The sequence below is a fragment of the Vipera ursinii genome (genome assembly GCF_947247035.1).
Source record: "Vipera ursinii genome assembly, chromosome: 2".
In the NCBI taxonomy this organism is placed as follows: Eukaryota; Metazoa; Chordata; class Lepidosauria; order Squamata; family Viperidae; genus Vipera; species Vipera ursinii.
The window spans coordinates 65,929,983-65,947,433 of record NC_139513.1 but is presented as its reverse complement, the minus strand read 5'-3'; the positions used below and the strand labels follow the sequence as shown (position 1 = coordinate 65,947,433).

General features: G+C 34.9%; 1 protein-coding gene across 6 annotated transcripts in view; it reads right to left on the bottom strand.

The window, feature by feature from the left end:
• Positions 1-17,451, bottom strand: part of PBRM1 (polybromo 1) — a gene marked incomplete at its 5' end in the record, with an annotated part of 70,333 nt that overhangs the window by 51,296 nt on the left and 1,586 nt on the right. For 3 of the 6 annotated variants that reach the window (XM_083352238.1, XM_083352241.1, XM_083352242.1), the window contains 8 exons: positions 117-215; positions 648-716; positions 6,980-7,096; positions 7,252-7,392; positions 7,831-7,978; positions 9,173-9,270; positions 11,061-11,216; positions 13,565-13,603. In XM_083352238.1, coding sequence (XP_083208364.1) covers positions 117-215; positions 648-716; positions 6,980-7,096; positions 7,252-7,392; positions 7,831-7,978; positions 9,173-9,270; positions 11,061-11,216; positions 13,565-13,603 — 867 coding nt within the window. Of the gene's footprint in view, positions 1-116; positions 216-647; positions 717-6,979; positions 7,097-7,251; positions 7,393-7,830; positions 7,979-9,172; positions 9,271-11,060; positions 11,217-13,564; positions 13,619-17,451 lie in introns of those variants that run through there. The other 3 variants (XM_083352243.1, XM_083352239.1, XM_083352240.1) reach the window with 3 other exon arrangements.

Sequence of the window (17,451 nt, the reverse complement as noted above, 5' to 3'; positions counted from 1 at the left end):
AGTGAGCTTGTACAAATCCAATCTTCAGAATTGTTTTCTATTCTTGTAATTACTGAATGTCAATATTATATATGAGTATTGTGATAAAAGAAATTGAATTCTACTTTTTAACCAACCTTGAATACTTGAGATCCTGGTTCATTGTAAGTTTTGGCATTTTTAACTAACAGATCTATATCCTTGGTCATTGCATGAATGCTTTTATAGCTTCCATTCTACAAGTAAAAGCAGATTAAAAATTGAAAATTTGTTTTCATATTCGATATATATAATTTAAAACTTTGCTGTGTGGACTTCAGAGTTTTTCTGTCATTTACATATATACAAACATTATGATAAAGTAATATATAATTAGAAACAAAAGTACAATATATAAAAGTATTTTTACCATATAAATAAAAAGAACAAAAATAATCAATTTAAGAAGAAATGTCACTACATTATTCTTTCAGAAAACAAGAAAACAATGGTAGGAAGCAATCTCTAAGCTAATTTTGTTTGATTAATTTAATAATTAATCTAAGAAAGCTATAACCTATAAACAAAAGTGTTGCTTTAAATTCCATTACTCCAAATATTTCTTTTCAAAACTTTTTCACCTTCTGGACTTTGTGTTCAAAGGGAATACAGCCAAATTTATACTGCACCTGTATCCGCTGAGCAATAGTCTTCAAATCTATGGGCTCTTTAATTATTGCATAATAATCAGGATATTGCTGAAAGTTTAAAAAAGAAATCCAAATGATGCCATGTGAAACATTGATTGATTAACTATTCTATGGACTGTAGTTTTTCTATCTGAATTTCACAAGTTACAATCAGTGACATACATAATCTTTATACAGTGATGTCTACCCCCACTGGACTTATGACTACACTTTTTGATCACATACATTACTGTTTACCAGTTACCACTACACATACTTAGCATCAAGATCTCTAGGCTTTGGAAGATCACTACCAAAACACCAACTATACTTTCTGTGGACATTCTGCCATGTTTTCAAAGGAAGGCTTCCCTAGTACGATTCAGAAGTCAGCATTGTCATGGAGTCTTTATAGTCTGTGTAAGATCTGAAACTGGAGGGTGGGTTGGTTATTGGAAGTTTCCTAGATGTCAATTAATTGGTTGCTGGGAAAAACACTGCCTAATATTGAATTTCAGAACCCTAATATGTACAGCAAATTAGGGCTAGCTCTATTCTAAGAAATCTGAAAGTTACTACTTTGTTATCATTATTAAATCAATCTATCTATCTATCTATCTATCTATCTATCTATCTATCTATCTATCTATCTATCTATCTATCATCTCCCCTTCATGGATTATTGCCTTGTCGTGGAGAAGGGGCTTGTGTAATTCAATGATGCTATGAACTATGCCGTGTAGGGCCACCCAAGATGGACAGGTCATAGCAGAGAGTTCTGACAAAATGTGATCCACTGGAGAAGGAAATGGCAACTCACTCTAGTATCTTTGCCATGAAAACCCCATGGACAGTACCAAAAGGGCCTTGGTGGAGCAGTGGGCTAATGCCTCCTTAAGTAACACCAGCTGCCTGCAATTAGTGCAGGTTCGCATCCCACCAGGCTCAAGGTTGACTCAGCCTTCCATCCTTCTGAGATAGGTAAAATGAGGATCCAGATTGTTGGGGGCAATAAGCTGACTTTGTAATAATGCCGCTTGGGGGGGGGGGGCGAAAGCCCTAATAAGCAGGCATATACATAGAATGAAGGCTATTGCTAAGCACATTGATTGTAAGCCGCCCTGAGTCTTCGGAGAAGGGCGGGATATAAATGGGATTTTTTTAAAAAAGGGAAAAAGATATGACGCTGGAAGATGAGCCCCTCAGGTCGGAAGGTGTCCAATATGCTACTGGGGAAGAGCAGAGGGCTAGTACTAGTAGCGCCAGAAAGAATGAAGCGACTGGGCCAAAGCTGAAAGGACACTCAGCTGTGGATGTATCTGGTGGTGAAAGGAAAGTCCGATACTATAAAGATTTTTTCTCCATATTAACCTGGAATGTAAGATCCATCAATCAAGGAAAGCTGGACGTGGTCAAACAAGAGATGAAAAGACTGAACATCGACATCTTAGGAATCAGCAAACTAAAATGGAAAGGAATGGGTGAATTTAATTCAGATGACCATCAGGTATACTACTGCAGGCAAGAATCGCTCAGAAGAAATGGAGTAGCCTTCATAATCAATAAAAGAGAAGGAAAAGCAATACTGGGATACAATCCCCAAAATGACAGAATGATCTCAGTTCAAATCCAAGGCAAACCATTCAATATCACAGTACTCCAAGTCTATGCCCCAACCACCGGTGTTGAAGAGGATGAAATTGACCGGTTCTATGAAGCCCTACAGCACCTTATAGAACTAGACATCCTAGAATGTGAAGTGAAGTGGGCCTTAGGAAAGCTGAGCAACAACAAAGCTAGTGGAGGTGACAGTATTCCAGCTGAGCTATTCAAAATCTTAAAAAACGATGCAGTAAAAGTGCTACACTCAATTTGCCAGCAAATTTGGAAAACTCAACAGTGGCCACAGGATTGGAAAAGATCAGTTTACATTCCAATTCCAAAGAAAGGCAGTGCCAAAGAATGTTCAAACTATCACACCATTGCACTCATTTCACATGCTAGTAAAGTCATGCTTAAAATCCTACAAGCTAGACTCCAGCAGTATGTGGATCGAGAACTACCAGAAGTACAGGCAGGATTTCGAAGAGGCAGAGGAACTAGAGATCAAATTGTCAACATACGCTGGATCATGGAGAAAACTAGGGAGTTCCAGAAAAACATCTACTTCTGCTTCATTGACTATGCTAAAGCCTTTCATTGTGTGGATCACAAAAAACTGTGGCAAGTTCTTAGAGACGGGAGTACCAGACCATCTTATTTGTCTTTTGAGAAACCTATATGCAGGTCAAGAATCAACAGTGAGAACTGGACACGGAACCACTGATTGCTTCAAAATTGGGAAAGGAGTCTGGCAAGGCTGTATACTGTCACCCTGCCTGTTTAACTTATATGCAGAGCACATCATGAGAAAGGCAGGGCTAGATGAATCAAAAGTTGGAATTAAAATTGCCGGGAGAAATATCAACCACCTAAGATATGCAGATGATACCACTCTAATGGCAGAAAGTGAAGAGGAACTAAAGAGCCTCTTGTTATGAGTGCAAAGTTGGGTTGCAACTAAACATTAAGAAAACCAAGATCATGGCATCCGGCCCTCTCAATTCCTGGCAAATAGATGGGGAAGAAATGGAGGTAGTGACAGATTTTATTTTCCTGGGCTCCAAGATCACCGCAGATGGGGACTGCAGCCAAGAAATTAAAAGATGCTTGCTCCTGGGGAGGAAAGCCATGGCAAATCTAGACAACATACTAAAAAGCAGAGACATCACCCTGTCAACAAAAGTGTGTATAGTCAAGGCTATGGTCTTCCCAGTTGCAATGTATGGCTGTGAAAGCTGGACCATAAGAAAGGCTGAGCGCCAAAGAATTGAGGCCTTTGAACTATGGTGCTGGAGAAGACTCCTGCGAGTCCCTTGGACTGCAAGGAGATCAAACCAGTCAGTCCTAGAGATCAACCCTGACTGCTCTTTAGAAGGATAGATCCTGAATTTGAAGCTCAAATACTTTGGCCACCTAATGAGAAGGAAGGACTCACTGGAGAAGAGCCTAATGCTGGGAAAGGTTGAGGGCAAGAGAAGAAGGGGATGACAGAGAATGAGGTGGCTGGATGGAGTCACTGAAGCAGTAGGCTTGAGCCTAAATGGACTCCAGAAGATTGTAGAGGACAGGAAGGCCTGGGGGAACGTTGTCCATGGGGTTGTGATGGGTCGGACACGACTTCGCAACTAACAACAACTATCTATCTATCTATCTATCTATCTATCTATCTATCTATCTATCTATCTATCTATCATCTATGTATCTATCTATCTATCATCTCAGGAACTTGGTGGCATTATCTTCAGTCAAAGAAAAAGAAGATATAGAATAATTTTAATATGTATTGCTAACTGGAAAATGAGCCCAGGCAATACGTTGTTTTACTAAGCACCTATCATTTGTAAAAATAGAAAATCAATAAAATTTTATTTAAAAAATCATGACATGCCTGGATTAGAAGACTTCCAAGGTCCCTTCCAACCTTATGATTCTATTGGCTCTCATTCATACCATCACTACATCCATACATTGGACCAGGGTGTACACTAATTTTCCACAATATGTCATTCAGAAGAAGCAAAGAACAAAGCAACTGATTATCTCCCCCCACCCAATGCTGAAAGTTTTTATACATTATGATGTAGAACAAAATAGTGCCATGGCGTACTTTAGAGCATATGAATATAAAACATAGAATATGGAAGGGACCTTGGGAGTCTTCTAGGCCAACACCCTGCTTAAGCAGAGGATCTTATATTATTTTGCATAAATGGCTATCTAATCTCTTCTTGCAAACCTCCAGTGATGGAGCACACACAATTTACAGGGGTAAGTTGTTCCACTGATTAATTGTTCTAACTCTCAGGAAATTTCTCTTTGGTTCTAGGTTGGATTTCTCCTTGATAACTTTATCTTTATTTGTTGTTCTGCCCACAGATGCTTTGGAAAATAGGTTGAACCCCTCAAGTACTGAAAGATTGCTACCATATACCTCCAACATGCCTTCCAACTCTATTATTATTATTATTATTATTATTATATCACCCCAGTCCTTTTGTTAGATTAGAGACACACCTAGTTTCCTCAACCATTCGTTATATGGTATAGCTTGCAGAACTCTTATCATCTTGGCTGCTCTTCTCTAACTCTTTCTAACGTCTCAACATCTTTTCTGTATAACGGTGATCAGAACTGGACATAATATTGCAAGTGTGATCTCACGAGTGAAGTAAAAAACAATACTATAATTTCATGTGCTCTATTAAGACACCTAGATCCCTCTCACAGTTGCTACTGTTGACCTACATACCCCCTATTCTATATCTGTGCATTTGTTTTTTCTTCCCATGTTCTGTTTCCTATACTTGTTGAGGTGAAAATATACACTCATCTAATACTATATTTTTCTCTCTCTCTCAATTCACAATGCTTCTACCATGTGAGAAGGATCAAAAGTTATTTAGATATCATGCAAGTTCAGACAGCTGTATTCTATTTTGTTGGTTCCAAGGTGAGGTTGCTCAGGAGTGGGCAATCTACTGCCTACTTTAAGACTCAGCAGCACTACTTCCTCAACCTGAGAGCTTTTAACATTCTACAGATTCACCTAATCAATTCCCCTCAGCTAACTTAGATAAACCAAGACCAACAGAGGTCAAGAAAGCATGCAACTGGAAGAGAAGAAAAATCCAAGAGTTAAACATAAGATCTTGTATGATGCTAAAGCAGGCATGTAAAACTGCTGACCCACGGGCCGGATGTGTCACGCCGAAACCGCACCTACCCTATTGCTGGCAATGGGGAAAAAGTCCCGATACGTTGTGCGACATCATGTGACGTCACAAGTTTGACATGCCTGTGTTAAAGAGAGGGGAAGTTTAGGCCTGCCAGATTTGAATTGCTCTTTGCAGCTTCTTGCCTTTCTTCGGTGATGTTAAGATATACATGATTAATAGATCCAGAAGGCCGTGATTTGAGATTTGCATGGCATATGTGTCTATGCTACGATAAAATTAAAGTTAATATTGGCTTCATAACCACTTTATTAGGCAAGCCATTTTGAGAATTTGAAATAAATATAAAATGAGGTATTGGGCCAATACCTTTATGGCTTTCTCCCCCTGAAGTATATTATAGAAATGAAATGAAGACTGGATAAAAATGGTTTAAGATATGCAGATTTATTGGAATACACTACAGATGATATCAAATTAAAATTTAGCAAGGAACTGACATTAGAATGTTTCAACTGTCAATGGTTTTTGTATCTGGAACTCATGGAGAGACTTAAAGCTAACAAGAAACTGTATGATTACGAACTCGATAAAACTACTTTTGAAATGGAACTGTGTACAAATGATGAAAACCTTATTGCTAAAATGTATAAACTTTTGTTAAAATCAGGAATGGAAGATGAATTAGTTAAAAGCTGTGTGATAAGCTGAGCAAAAAAAGTCAATATACCAATTGATCAGTAGGAAAACCTGTGGATAAGGTGACTAAAATTTATGTTATAACCTGAAAAAGAACTTTTATAAAATTATACATACTTATCCCTGGACAAATGGGCTAATATCCAGTTCCTGTAAGTGTAAAACTCTTATATTACCTTTGGGGGCCTTGCAAAAGAGCTAAATAATATTGAATGAAAATAGTAATGTAATTTTTAAAAATTTTGAAAATTAATCTACACTTCAGATGAAACTTTTTTTGTTAGGGTTTATGGATAAAATATGGGGAAAATCACATGGTGTTTTATATAACAGCAACACAACTTTTATATGCCCAGCATTGGAAAGATCCTATGATATCTACAGTAGAGGAATGATTAATAAAGATGACAGAACAGGCAACAATGGCTAAGTTAAAACGGACATTATATTAGAGCACAGTTTTAAATTAAGAGTCAATAGTTATCTTATATACTTGGAAGAAGTTGGAAGTCATTTTCATTTTCCTTTCTTTTTCTTTATACCGCTTTGCATTTCTATCCCTATTCTCTTTTTATTCTTATATTTTCTCTTATTACTTTATGTTTTTATCCATATGCTTATAAAATTCTATAAAATTAAGAAGTGTAAAAAAAGCAAAAAGAAAGAAAGAAAGAAAGAACGAACACAACAGGAAAATGGTATTTACAGAGTTTTTCTCACATGGAATGGTTTTCCTATTTTCTGTCTCAATTCAAGCTGGTGCTTTTTATATTCATGTTTAGTTTTCACTTCTGTTAATTGTACTGAATTGGTTCAATACAGTGTATTATGATAATTATTTTAGGTATTGTGACTCACCACTTTAGAGGGAAGCTTCTGAAAAAGTTCACTAATAAGGTGGCCTGATGGATTTGTAGCTACAACTACTGCTTCAAGAAGTTGTTCAAGAATTTCTTTTAAATAACCTGGAGAAGACTGATACAAAAATAATCCTGTTAAGGCAATTACATAGTAAGTGTAAATGTTAAAAAATGTGATTAACTCAGTTGTGCATACTTTGGCATGGCCACAGACCAATACAATTACAATAAGTATTATACTTATTGTCAAGTAGCAAAGTTCATACTTACAATTTCAGAAATAGTCCCTTGATTGTCATGGCCTTCATCCTCCTCTTCGTCTTCAGCTTCTCCCTTCTGAACAAATTCATTTTTTGTCCGTACATATAAATCCCACAATTTGCAGGCAGCCTTATATTCAGGAGAGTCTGGCTGTGTAATAGAATCAAAACAATATTCTTTGTTTTTAAATTAGGAAGTAAACAAGGATACTTCTAATTAAAATAGGAAAGGTGGTTTGGATCCAGAGTGGGGACACTTGCTTAGTCTCTCACTGGCTCCTTAATTAAGTAGGTGCTTATTGCTAAAACATTTTAGATCTAATCATTTTTAATAAGTAAAAGCATTTGTGTGTTTGTGTGTGTGTGTATATATGTGTGTGTGTGTGTGTGTGTGTATAACAGTTATAGTATTAATATCAGTTAAAATGTCATTAACTGTAATTATATTACAAAGGAGAATAAAAGCTACTTGTTCTAATTGTCAGCTTTTGAGAGGCTTGAAATGACCTTTTCCACCTATTTACTTAACTCATATATAAATCAGTGCTAGAAAATATAACCCATGACTTTTAAAACAAAGCACTATCACCTTATAATAGGATTTTGCATTATTAAACAGCAGTTGGAAGTCAGCAGTTAAGACGTTCACATCATCATATTCCTCCATTTTTAACTTTTGTTGGATCTTCATTAAATCAATAGGCTGGGAAACTACTTCATAGTAATCTGGCTGATTTCTGTTGTAATAACATTTTGAAAATGCAATTAATACAAATAAAATTTACAGTGCCTCACAACAGGTGTTAAAATATATACTCCAGATTATTCTACTCAAAAGCTAGAATAATTTTGTCAATTATATCAACAGTTACATCAGCATAACAACAAAACAATGGATTTCTGACATCAGCACTGTTCCCTGAACTATTTTTATTATAGGAAGTCTTCATTTAACAATTGGGAATGGCAATTTCCATTGCTAAACAACACAGTTGTTAAGTAAGACATCATGTTATTAACAAATTTACAACCTTATTTCTGCCACAATTGCTAAACAAGTCATCACATGATCGTGACTTGCAATTTTTCAGCTGGTTTCACCATTGACTCTGTTTGCCAAAAACTGGCTGTGAAGGATGCATATGGCAATCATGTGACCACAGGACACTATGACCGTTGAAAATATCTGCCTGTTGCCAAGTTCTCAATCGTGTGATTGCCGACAAAGATTCCCTTCATCTCAACTCCTTCCTAAAGCTTGCAGAAGCCTCCTGCAAGGCTTTCCTGAATTCTCATAAGAGGTATGAAATATGAAAAGAGGTCTCTGTCATTAGTATTTTTGCACCTAACACATCTTCAAGTATTATTGCAGGGGTTAGGCACTGGTCCACAGCACGCCAGCAAGCCGGTTGCCCAAACAAGCAAAGCTCCACCCTCCGGATGCAGGTAGTATTCAAAACAACACCCCCTCTGGTGCGTGGAAAGATCTTTCTCAATGGCACAGTCCCTGGTGTCCAAAAGGATGGGGACATCTGTATTATTGTGTTTATAAACCTTACTTCTGTTGAAATATAACAACCAAAACAGCTCCTTCTATTTATAAATATAAGTAACTTGATCATCCAATTAGAAACAAAAACATAAATACTAGGAGTACATCTAACATCTTCTTTTGAATCATTTTGAGCATGGAACTCCCTCAAACATCCTGCAGTAAGTACAAAACAGGCTGGTAGAAGTTTGAGACCCTCCTGAAATGACCCAAATAGCCTTCTTGATGCTTTTGCAGTTTTGCAGTTACAGACAGACATTTCACAAAGTTCTGCACTTAAAACACTTTATAGCAAATAGTTTTATATACTCTACATAAAAACTAAAACACCAAAAATACATAACGTTAGATTACTTATCAATGAACATCTTAAGCTTACCGTCTTTTGGGGGCCCTAATGAACAATTCACATAAAAGCCTTCCTTGTTCATCTTTGTAATCTCTGATTGTGTTGTATAATTCATGGCAAACAGCAATCTAAAATAGTAGGGCAACAGGAAAAAATAAAAAGTACGTTTGCAGTGATATTGAGTATCTATAAAACACTATACTTCTAATGTTCAAAACATTTCATGTTTCAAAATCATGTAGCATTTTTCCTTTTTAGAGATGAGCCAGCAAGAACAAAGGACGGCATGTAAAATTTCATAAAATACTGAAGCCATGGGAGAGATGGGATACATTACTACTTTGTCCAGAAAAAGAAGTTTAAAGGAAATGCCATCTTATACTGATCAAAATTTACCTTGCTAATTTAAAAATGTGTGTGTGTATTTCAGGTATTTTTGTTATAAATGGAACCATATGCTATGACCCCTAAAAAATCTAGGATTTCTTAATTTGGTCAGTTTGACCAGTTGGAAAATAAGGAACCATGAATGAGCTAATAACACAGAGTCATGACCAGTAGTTAAGCATGGTCAAACATCTTAACCTCTTTTCTTTTATCTCTTCCCAATTCATATCTGGAGTAGTCTTAAGTCATCCTTAGCCATTTCATTGTCAAAGTTGTGTTTGATAGTCTCCCTCAACGATCAAGTTGCCAATTCCAATTACAAAGTCTGTGCACAAAATAAGCAATTATAACAGCCAAAATCAACCAAACCAAAGTAAACAAAGAAAACCTGTTTTATTAATTTGAAGATAGGCTGGGGGGAAATGAATTTTGTCTGTGAACATGTTAAACAGCTTATATACAAATAAAATTCATTTCCTAAAGGTACATCTAAAGGAGAAAATCCTACTTTACAGGAAATGGGCCTCTGCCTTTTGCCAGTTTACGTGCCAGAGTTTGCCCAGTAGGGGAGGCCTACACTCCGAAAATGGGTAGGGACAATTTTTCTTAACTTACTGTTCTATGTTATTATTTAAAATAAGGTTTGTTGTTACTTTATAACAAAAAATGTTTGGTTTTTCTGATACTAGAAAAATAATCAGCACCCTTTTTGTTTTATCAGCAGACATCCCTATGACATTAAGAAAAATCAGCCCAATATAAGGAAGGTGGCTACGAGATTTTAAAAATATTAAATGTGGAAGTTTTTATTTGTTATTTCCTTCAAATGCACTAACATTCCACTCCACCACCATACCAAGCTATGAAGACTCTGACTTCAGCAGTCCTGGGAAAGCTGTCAACTTCAAAGAAGATGGTGAGTTGCATCACTTATAAAGTGCAATTAAACGTACAGGAAGTCCTCATTTACAACCACACCTGGGGCTGGCAACTTGGTTGTTAAATAAAATGGTCATGACATGAAACGTGACTTATGATCTCACTTCAACTTTCCTTTGTTTTACAGGCCAGTTGCTAAACAAGGAGTCCCTGTAATTCAACATTTTTCAGCAAACTTAAGCACCCCGAAATGTTAAAATGCAAAATGTTTGTAGCAATTCTGATGCTTTATTATTCTCCAATCTGTATGCATATCATCTAATTTAAAGGGTTGATATTTTTGTTCTCTCAAGAACTTAAAAAAAGAAGAGTTTAACAGTTGCTTTCTGGTGATACAATAGACCACGGGTCCCCAATCCCGGGTCTGTGGATCAGTACCGGGCCGTGGCATGCCAGCAACCGGGCCGCACAAACAAGGAAAGCCCATCTGCGGGATGCAGGCAGCACACAAAACCATGCCCCCTCCAGTCCACCGAAAAACCTCTCTCCATGTAACTGGTCCCTGGTGCTCAAAAGGTTGAGGACCTCTGGCAAAAACTGTTTCTTGTACACAATGACTAGGCTAGAAAGATAAGACATTCAAAGTATTTACAGGATCAACTGTTGGGAGGTTGGAAAGTCTTCTCCGCTTCCTACTTGGACCTGGTGTGTTTGTGGAATGGTGACCATCATCAAAATCTCCTCCACTGGCACTGCTAGAAGGAGAGGTAGCCCTTCGCCTCTTTGAGCTCATGGAATCCAACTTCTTCTATAATAGAGAAAAATGTTCTTAAACTTGAAGCTTTCAAACAAAGAGAACAGAAGATAAGATAGTAAACCCTAAAAATCTACAATTCCATTATCTGAAATAATTTATAGCAGGTTTCTTTGGTATGCTGTGTATTTTGAAAGAATGTGGTTATTCTGATAAACTAGCTCCACACCTATTCACAAAATGGCTACCACTGTGAGCATGGCTAAGAACAATGATGAAACCCACTGATAAGGATCTATTCCCACTCCCTCTAGCTCTCTGGGGCATTTTTTGCATACAATTTTGGGGGCTTGGAAATTGTCTGGAATACTGTAACCTTCAATCCTAAAAAATTTGGTTTTAGATAACTTCTGGACAACGCATAGCTTCCAACACACTTTATTTTAGATCCCTGAATTCTGGGAAATGGCCATGCTGCTCTGGGGAATACAGACAAGTTTGGGAAATACAATATATTGGAATATTATATTAATGGTTTTACTGCCAAGCAATCATTGTATTATTCAAGCCCCTTGATGACAAAATTATAACAAAATAAATGGTTTTCTGAAGAGACTGCAACATTTCTATTTCTAAAAGAAACATTATCAATGCTTGTTCTGGCCAAATAAATTAGTTATATTATTTTGTGATTTCTAAATGCTTGAAAAATCTAGACATCAAGCATTGTTCTAATAACTAATTTAAGCGAATACAGTATATCAATCTCCTTTTGTCCACCTAACAGTTCTCAAGGCAATGTACAACATTAAGCAAAAGTAATTACAACCAAACTCTGTTTTGTGCCAACACCAAAGTCCCAAAGTATTAGCTCCAATTGTGACTGAAGAATGTTCAATTACAAGTGAATCATGAATTAGTTGCTAAAATTAAACGTATAGTAATTACAGAGATTATGATTATATTTCTCATAGGCTATATTCAATATAAGAACAACTTATGTCCCAAAGTACTTTCATATGTAACATTTTTAAAACATATATAGTTATGTTAAGCATGATTTTGAAGTAAACATGCAAAATTTATGCCATAAAGGCTACTGTGATTTGTGCAAAAGTGTCCTAAAAGAAAAAAGTGAAAGAATATAAAGTATTATTTGAAAACAAATTGTTTGCTAAGCTAGAAATAAATGATGCAATCTAAACTCATCAACACCAGTAGAAATGCTTCTGTCAGGAGAATGCAGTGATATTACACAATAGGTTGAATACATTAATGTGGACATAGATTAAGTGCTGAAAACAAAATATAAAAGAATCTTAAGTAAGGTTCTTATATTTTGCCAGTACTTCCTAAGAAAACTATTATTTAATTGAAGACAAACATTAATTATAATGTAATATAATTACTATTGAAATTAAAAGATCAGCCAATTTTAAACAAAGTATATGTTACTTAAACTATTTTTTTATTTAAAGCATCAAGCAATTATGGAACCATAAGGAACTAGTTGATCTGAGACAAAAAAGCTGAATCTTAAATCTGAAATTACAGTTACAAATGCAGACTAAAAGATGACCATGAAGAAGTGAGCTAATGACTTGTTTGCAATTTTAAAGTGTGAAGTGATTCATAAACCTTTCAAAATTTCCTACTCATTTAAAAGCAGAAAAATAAAATAAATAAGACTCTCAGCTATTATCCCAGGCAAGTTCTTTTAACAAAATTAAAATATAAGATTACTATAGTTGGTTTTCCAATGGAAACAAATAGAAAATCATGTTTTCTAATTTTTATTTACAGAAAAATATTTTAAGAACATACAATATACAGTTAGTCTAACGTAATTGTGTTAATACATTTGCACTTCATGTCTTATAACCAAATTAATGTACACATTCATGAGATAAATGAAAAAATATGACTTTTACAAATACAGGTAGTTCTCAAATTACAACAGTTCATTTAGTGACTTTACAAAATTACAACGGCACTGAAAAAAAGTAACTTATGACCGTTTTTCAAAGTTATGACCTTTCCAGCAGCTCCATGGTTATGTGATCAAAATTCAGATGTTTGGCAACTGGTTCATCTTTATGACGGTTGCTGTGTCATGTGATCACCTTTTGTGACCTTCTGACAAGCGAAGTTAATGGGGAAACTAGATTCACTTAACAGCCATGTTACTTAATTTAGTAACTGCGGTGATTTACTTAACAATTGAGGCAAGAAAGTTCGTAAAATGGGGCAAAATTCACTTAACAAATATATCACTTAGCAAAAGAAATTTTTGGCTCACTTGTGGTTGTAAGTCAAGGACTACCTTTATAAAACAAAAATGGCTGAGATGTATGGAAAAGGGACAAACAGCACACGCATTACCAGCAAATTACCAGATTTACCAGAGTACAACCAGCACCACGAAAAGCCAATCTCCTCATAATGTCTGAGAGGCAAGTAAACAAACTGAGAAAAGCGAAATCTTTAAAGCACCAACTCAGCCGCAGTATTAGTACAGCCAAAACTGAAAGAGAAGATAACAAAAGGAAAGGAAAACAGAGAAGTAACAAAGGAAGAATAGGTAAATAAAGGAATTAAGAAGAAAGAGTAAGGAAAACTATAGAAAACAGCACAATGTAGGATTACAATAACTGGGTTGTAAGCAAATTTGAAATAATGTTTATTTAAAATTCAGAACGAAACTAGCAGTCTTAGAATAAGTGAATAAAGTTTGTCGTTTTAAACTAATCAGTACAAAACTCTGCTACTTTATATAGTAGAACTAGGATCTTAATGGTCATATTATTCCAGAACTATACTAACAAAATAAACTGTTCATTATATATAAATCACTATAGTGTATCTATTGTTATTCTACTTAAATAATGAACAGCATTCAAAAAATAACAGACTCAGAAATTGCAAAGGCCAGCATACATCATAAAACAAAGTCATTTAGGTTTAATTATAATAAATTATAAATCATTATAAAAACTTCTAGTTAAAAATGCAGACACACATCTAATGCTTTTAAATACAGCTGCTGAAGCCCTTCAAACTATAGCTTAGTCATTGATTTTGGAATAATTGGCTATTTTTACAACACATAAGGTGACAAACTATGGTTCACATATATATAGAAGTAAATCACATTTTGGTAACAACTTTTTCATATTTTATTCCAAGCCAAGAGCAGAAGCTGTAATTTTGTCTGATAAATGACAAATAAATTGAAAGCACACTCAAACAAAGCAGAGATATTGAAAGTTAAAGGTTAAATGATGGATTTGTACTTCATATAGTGTTTGAAATGATGAGATAATGCAGTTTGTAATGTCTTTGAGGATGAAAAATATTGTACATGTATAAAATAATGTAATCCAAGATAGCAAAAACCCCTTAATTAAAAGAGGAAGAAAAGAAGCAAGAGATTTTGAAATAAAACAAAACATTGGTTGGAAAGTGGGTAATATTTACAATACTATTGTTGATTCAACATGTAGGTTCTCTCAGAATGAATTAAATAATATGGGATGAAACTGAAGTGAGAGAATGCTGGAAGGAGATTTGCTTGGGTATGATAATGAAGACCAAAATTCAAATGAATCCTATAACTAGTTTTTAAAAACTAATAAAAAAGAATATATGTTGTGTGAATATTAAAGAATAGTAGTGTGTAGATGGTAAAAGCAGATGAGATATTAGAACACTGACTTGGTTTGCTTATGGACTGCCTATCCCTATCTGACTAGTGTAGTGTGTGTCTATGTGTGTGTGTGTGTGTGTGTGTGTGTGTGTGTGTGTGTGTGAGAGAGAGAGAGAGAGACAGAGAGACAGAGAGAGACAGAGAGAGACAGACAGACAGACAGCTGCTTCAGTACCTGACAATAAAAGAATGGCGTTATTGTTCACCAAACAAAAGAAAAGGTGGCAAGAAGGAATGTAAAGGGATTAATCTGTTAAGTATGCTTGGCAAGGTGCTTGGCAATTCTGATAGAACACATGTGAGATGACATTAGCAAAATTTGAGAAAGCTGTATGACTTTTTGTATAGAGATTTTTCGCTTTTGAGAATGTTTTTCAGGAATGTACAAATATATGATCTACTACATATTTTTTGATTCAAAGAAAGTGTAGAATAAAGAGAATAAGCTTGAATTATGGAACATTTAATGTAAGTATGGTGTCAGTGTGGTTCCTAAATATGATCTAATTGAAATACCCTATACATAAGGACATTGAATGATTATCAAATGATTCAACATTAGGCAGGAAGCAGGATAATGTCTAATGTCTGATTGATTGTTTAAAATCATCAAAATGAATAAATATATTAGGAAATGTTTCTTGTTAGTTGTGATGATTGGGGACATGAAAATACTTATACTTTTGTATGCAGATGATGCGACACTATGGGAGAGAACAAAAATGATTCATGTGAATGTTAGATTCAGATACAATCTGTGTCTGCATATGTCAATTTTAATATATTAAAAACCAAAGTACAGGTAGCCCGACTTACAACCATAATTTTTGTTGCTAAGTGAATCATTTGTTAAGTGAATTTTGCACCATTTTATGATCTATCTTGCCACAGTTGTTAAGGGAATCACTGCAGTTGTTAAGTTGGTAACACAGTTGTTAAGTGACTCTGGCTTCCCTATTGACTTTGCTTGTCAGAAGGTCACAAGAGGCGATCACATGACCCCAAGACACTGAAATCATCATAAATATGAGTCAGTTAAGAATCAGAATTTCGATCACATAACCATGGGGATGCTGCAGTGGTCATAAGTGTGAAAAATGATCATAAGTCACTTTTTTCAGTGCTGTTGTAACTTTGAATGGTCACTAAATGAACTCTTGTAAGTCAAGGACTACCTGTAATTGCATTTGACTAGAAAAACTAAGTAGAACAATTGCAAGTTTCTGTAAATAACAAAACACGAAGGAAGATTAATTTATGTAGCCTACTTAATTTTTTTTTAAGGTGGAAAAATGGGTGGAGAAATTATAACATGCAAATTTTGGAAGAAAAGATTTGATCAACATGATGGAGTATCTGGTCTGTTGTGAAGCATTAATGCTTGTTGAAAAAAAACAAAAATGGCAATGTAAAAATAATGTTTTCTGCCCATTTTATTATACAGATGTGAGAGATAGGTATGCCAAAAGAAATTTACGTCAAATGTGGTGGGAATAGATTAATTATTGACAGTATATAATAATAGAAGAAGAAACACGATCAGAAACCAAAGAGTGTTAAATGAACATAGATTAAAGGCAACTGTGACTAACCAAAAGAAATTCAATGAGGTGATTTGGTGAGGATGAAAGAGGATCAAACTGGAAATAAAACATTGTGAAATAAAAATGAATGATCTGAGAAGGGAAAACATGAAAGTTGTAATTGGACAGAGTTGATGAGTTCAAAAAAGAAAAAACAGCAAAGGGTTAAAAAAAATAAAACAGTGCATGAAATAGTGTGGAAATAAGCATAATATGCAAGGATGGGGCATTATAATAAGTAATGTTGACATAAAATAATTTAGTTATATTTCTTTTTCACATCTTCTGCCTTTTTTTACCTACTCCCTTTCTATTCTTCGCATTATACTGCATGTCCTAAAACAAAGGTCCCCAATCTATGGGCTGCGGCCCACTACCGGGCCATGGCCTCTTGGCCACCCTGTCCTAAAAGGCAATATTGTGATGAGTATTTTTTATATGTAAATAACCTTTTTACAATTGTTTCAGGTAGGAAAAAGAGTACACAGAATAGTGCATTTAAAAATAATACTTAGTCAGCCTACTATCTAAAAGGGCATTTTGTAGTCTGCAATTTATTGTAAATCTTTATATCAAATAACCTATCTGAACAGTTAATAAATACAACACCAAATACTCTTGTTATAAAAATAATATTTGGTTGCTGCAGGTCCACTGACTGAACTATCATTCTTTTTCTATTAGTTAAATAGTTGTGCTGATATTTCTTGAACGTATGAGAATGTTTACTTGACTTTAGATAATTACTATGCTCTAAGTATTTTAAATAAATTGTGAACATCGTTACAATTGTTACAATATAACAACAGTTTAGCGGACATTAATTTTTCTATCTTAGGTATATCAGCTAAATTAATTGCTAAAATTCATATCAAGAAAAAAACAGTATTTTTTCATATACAAAACATCACTTTTAAGCTGTAATCTCTGGGTAGAATGAAATGAAAACAATCTATATTTATCAGAAGCATGAAAACAGCATCTTGTACTATTTTGTAGA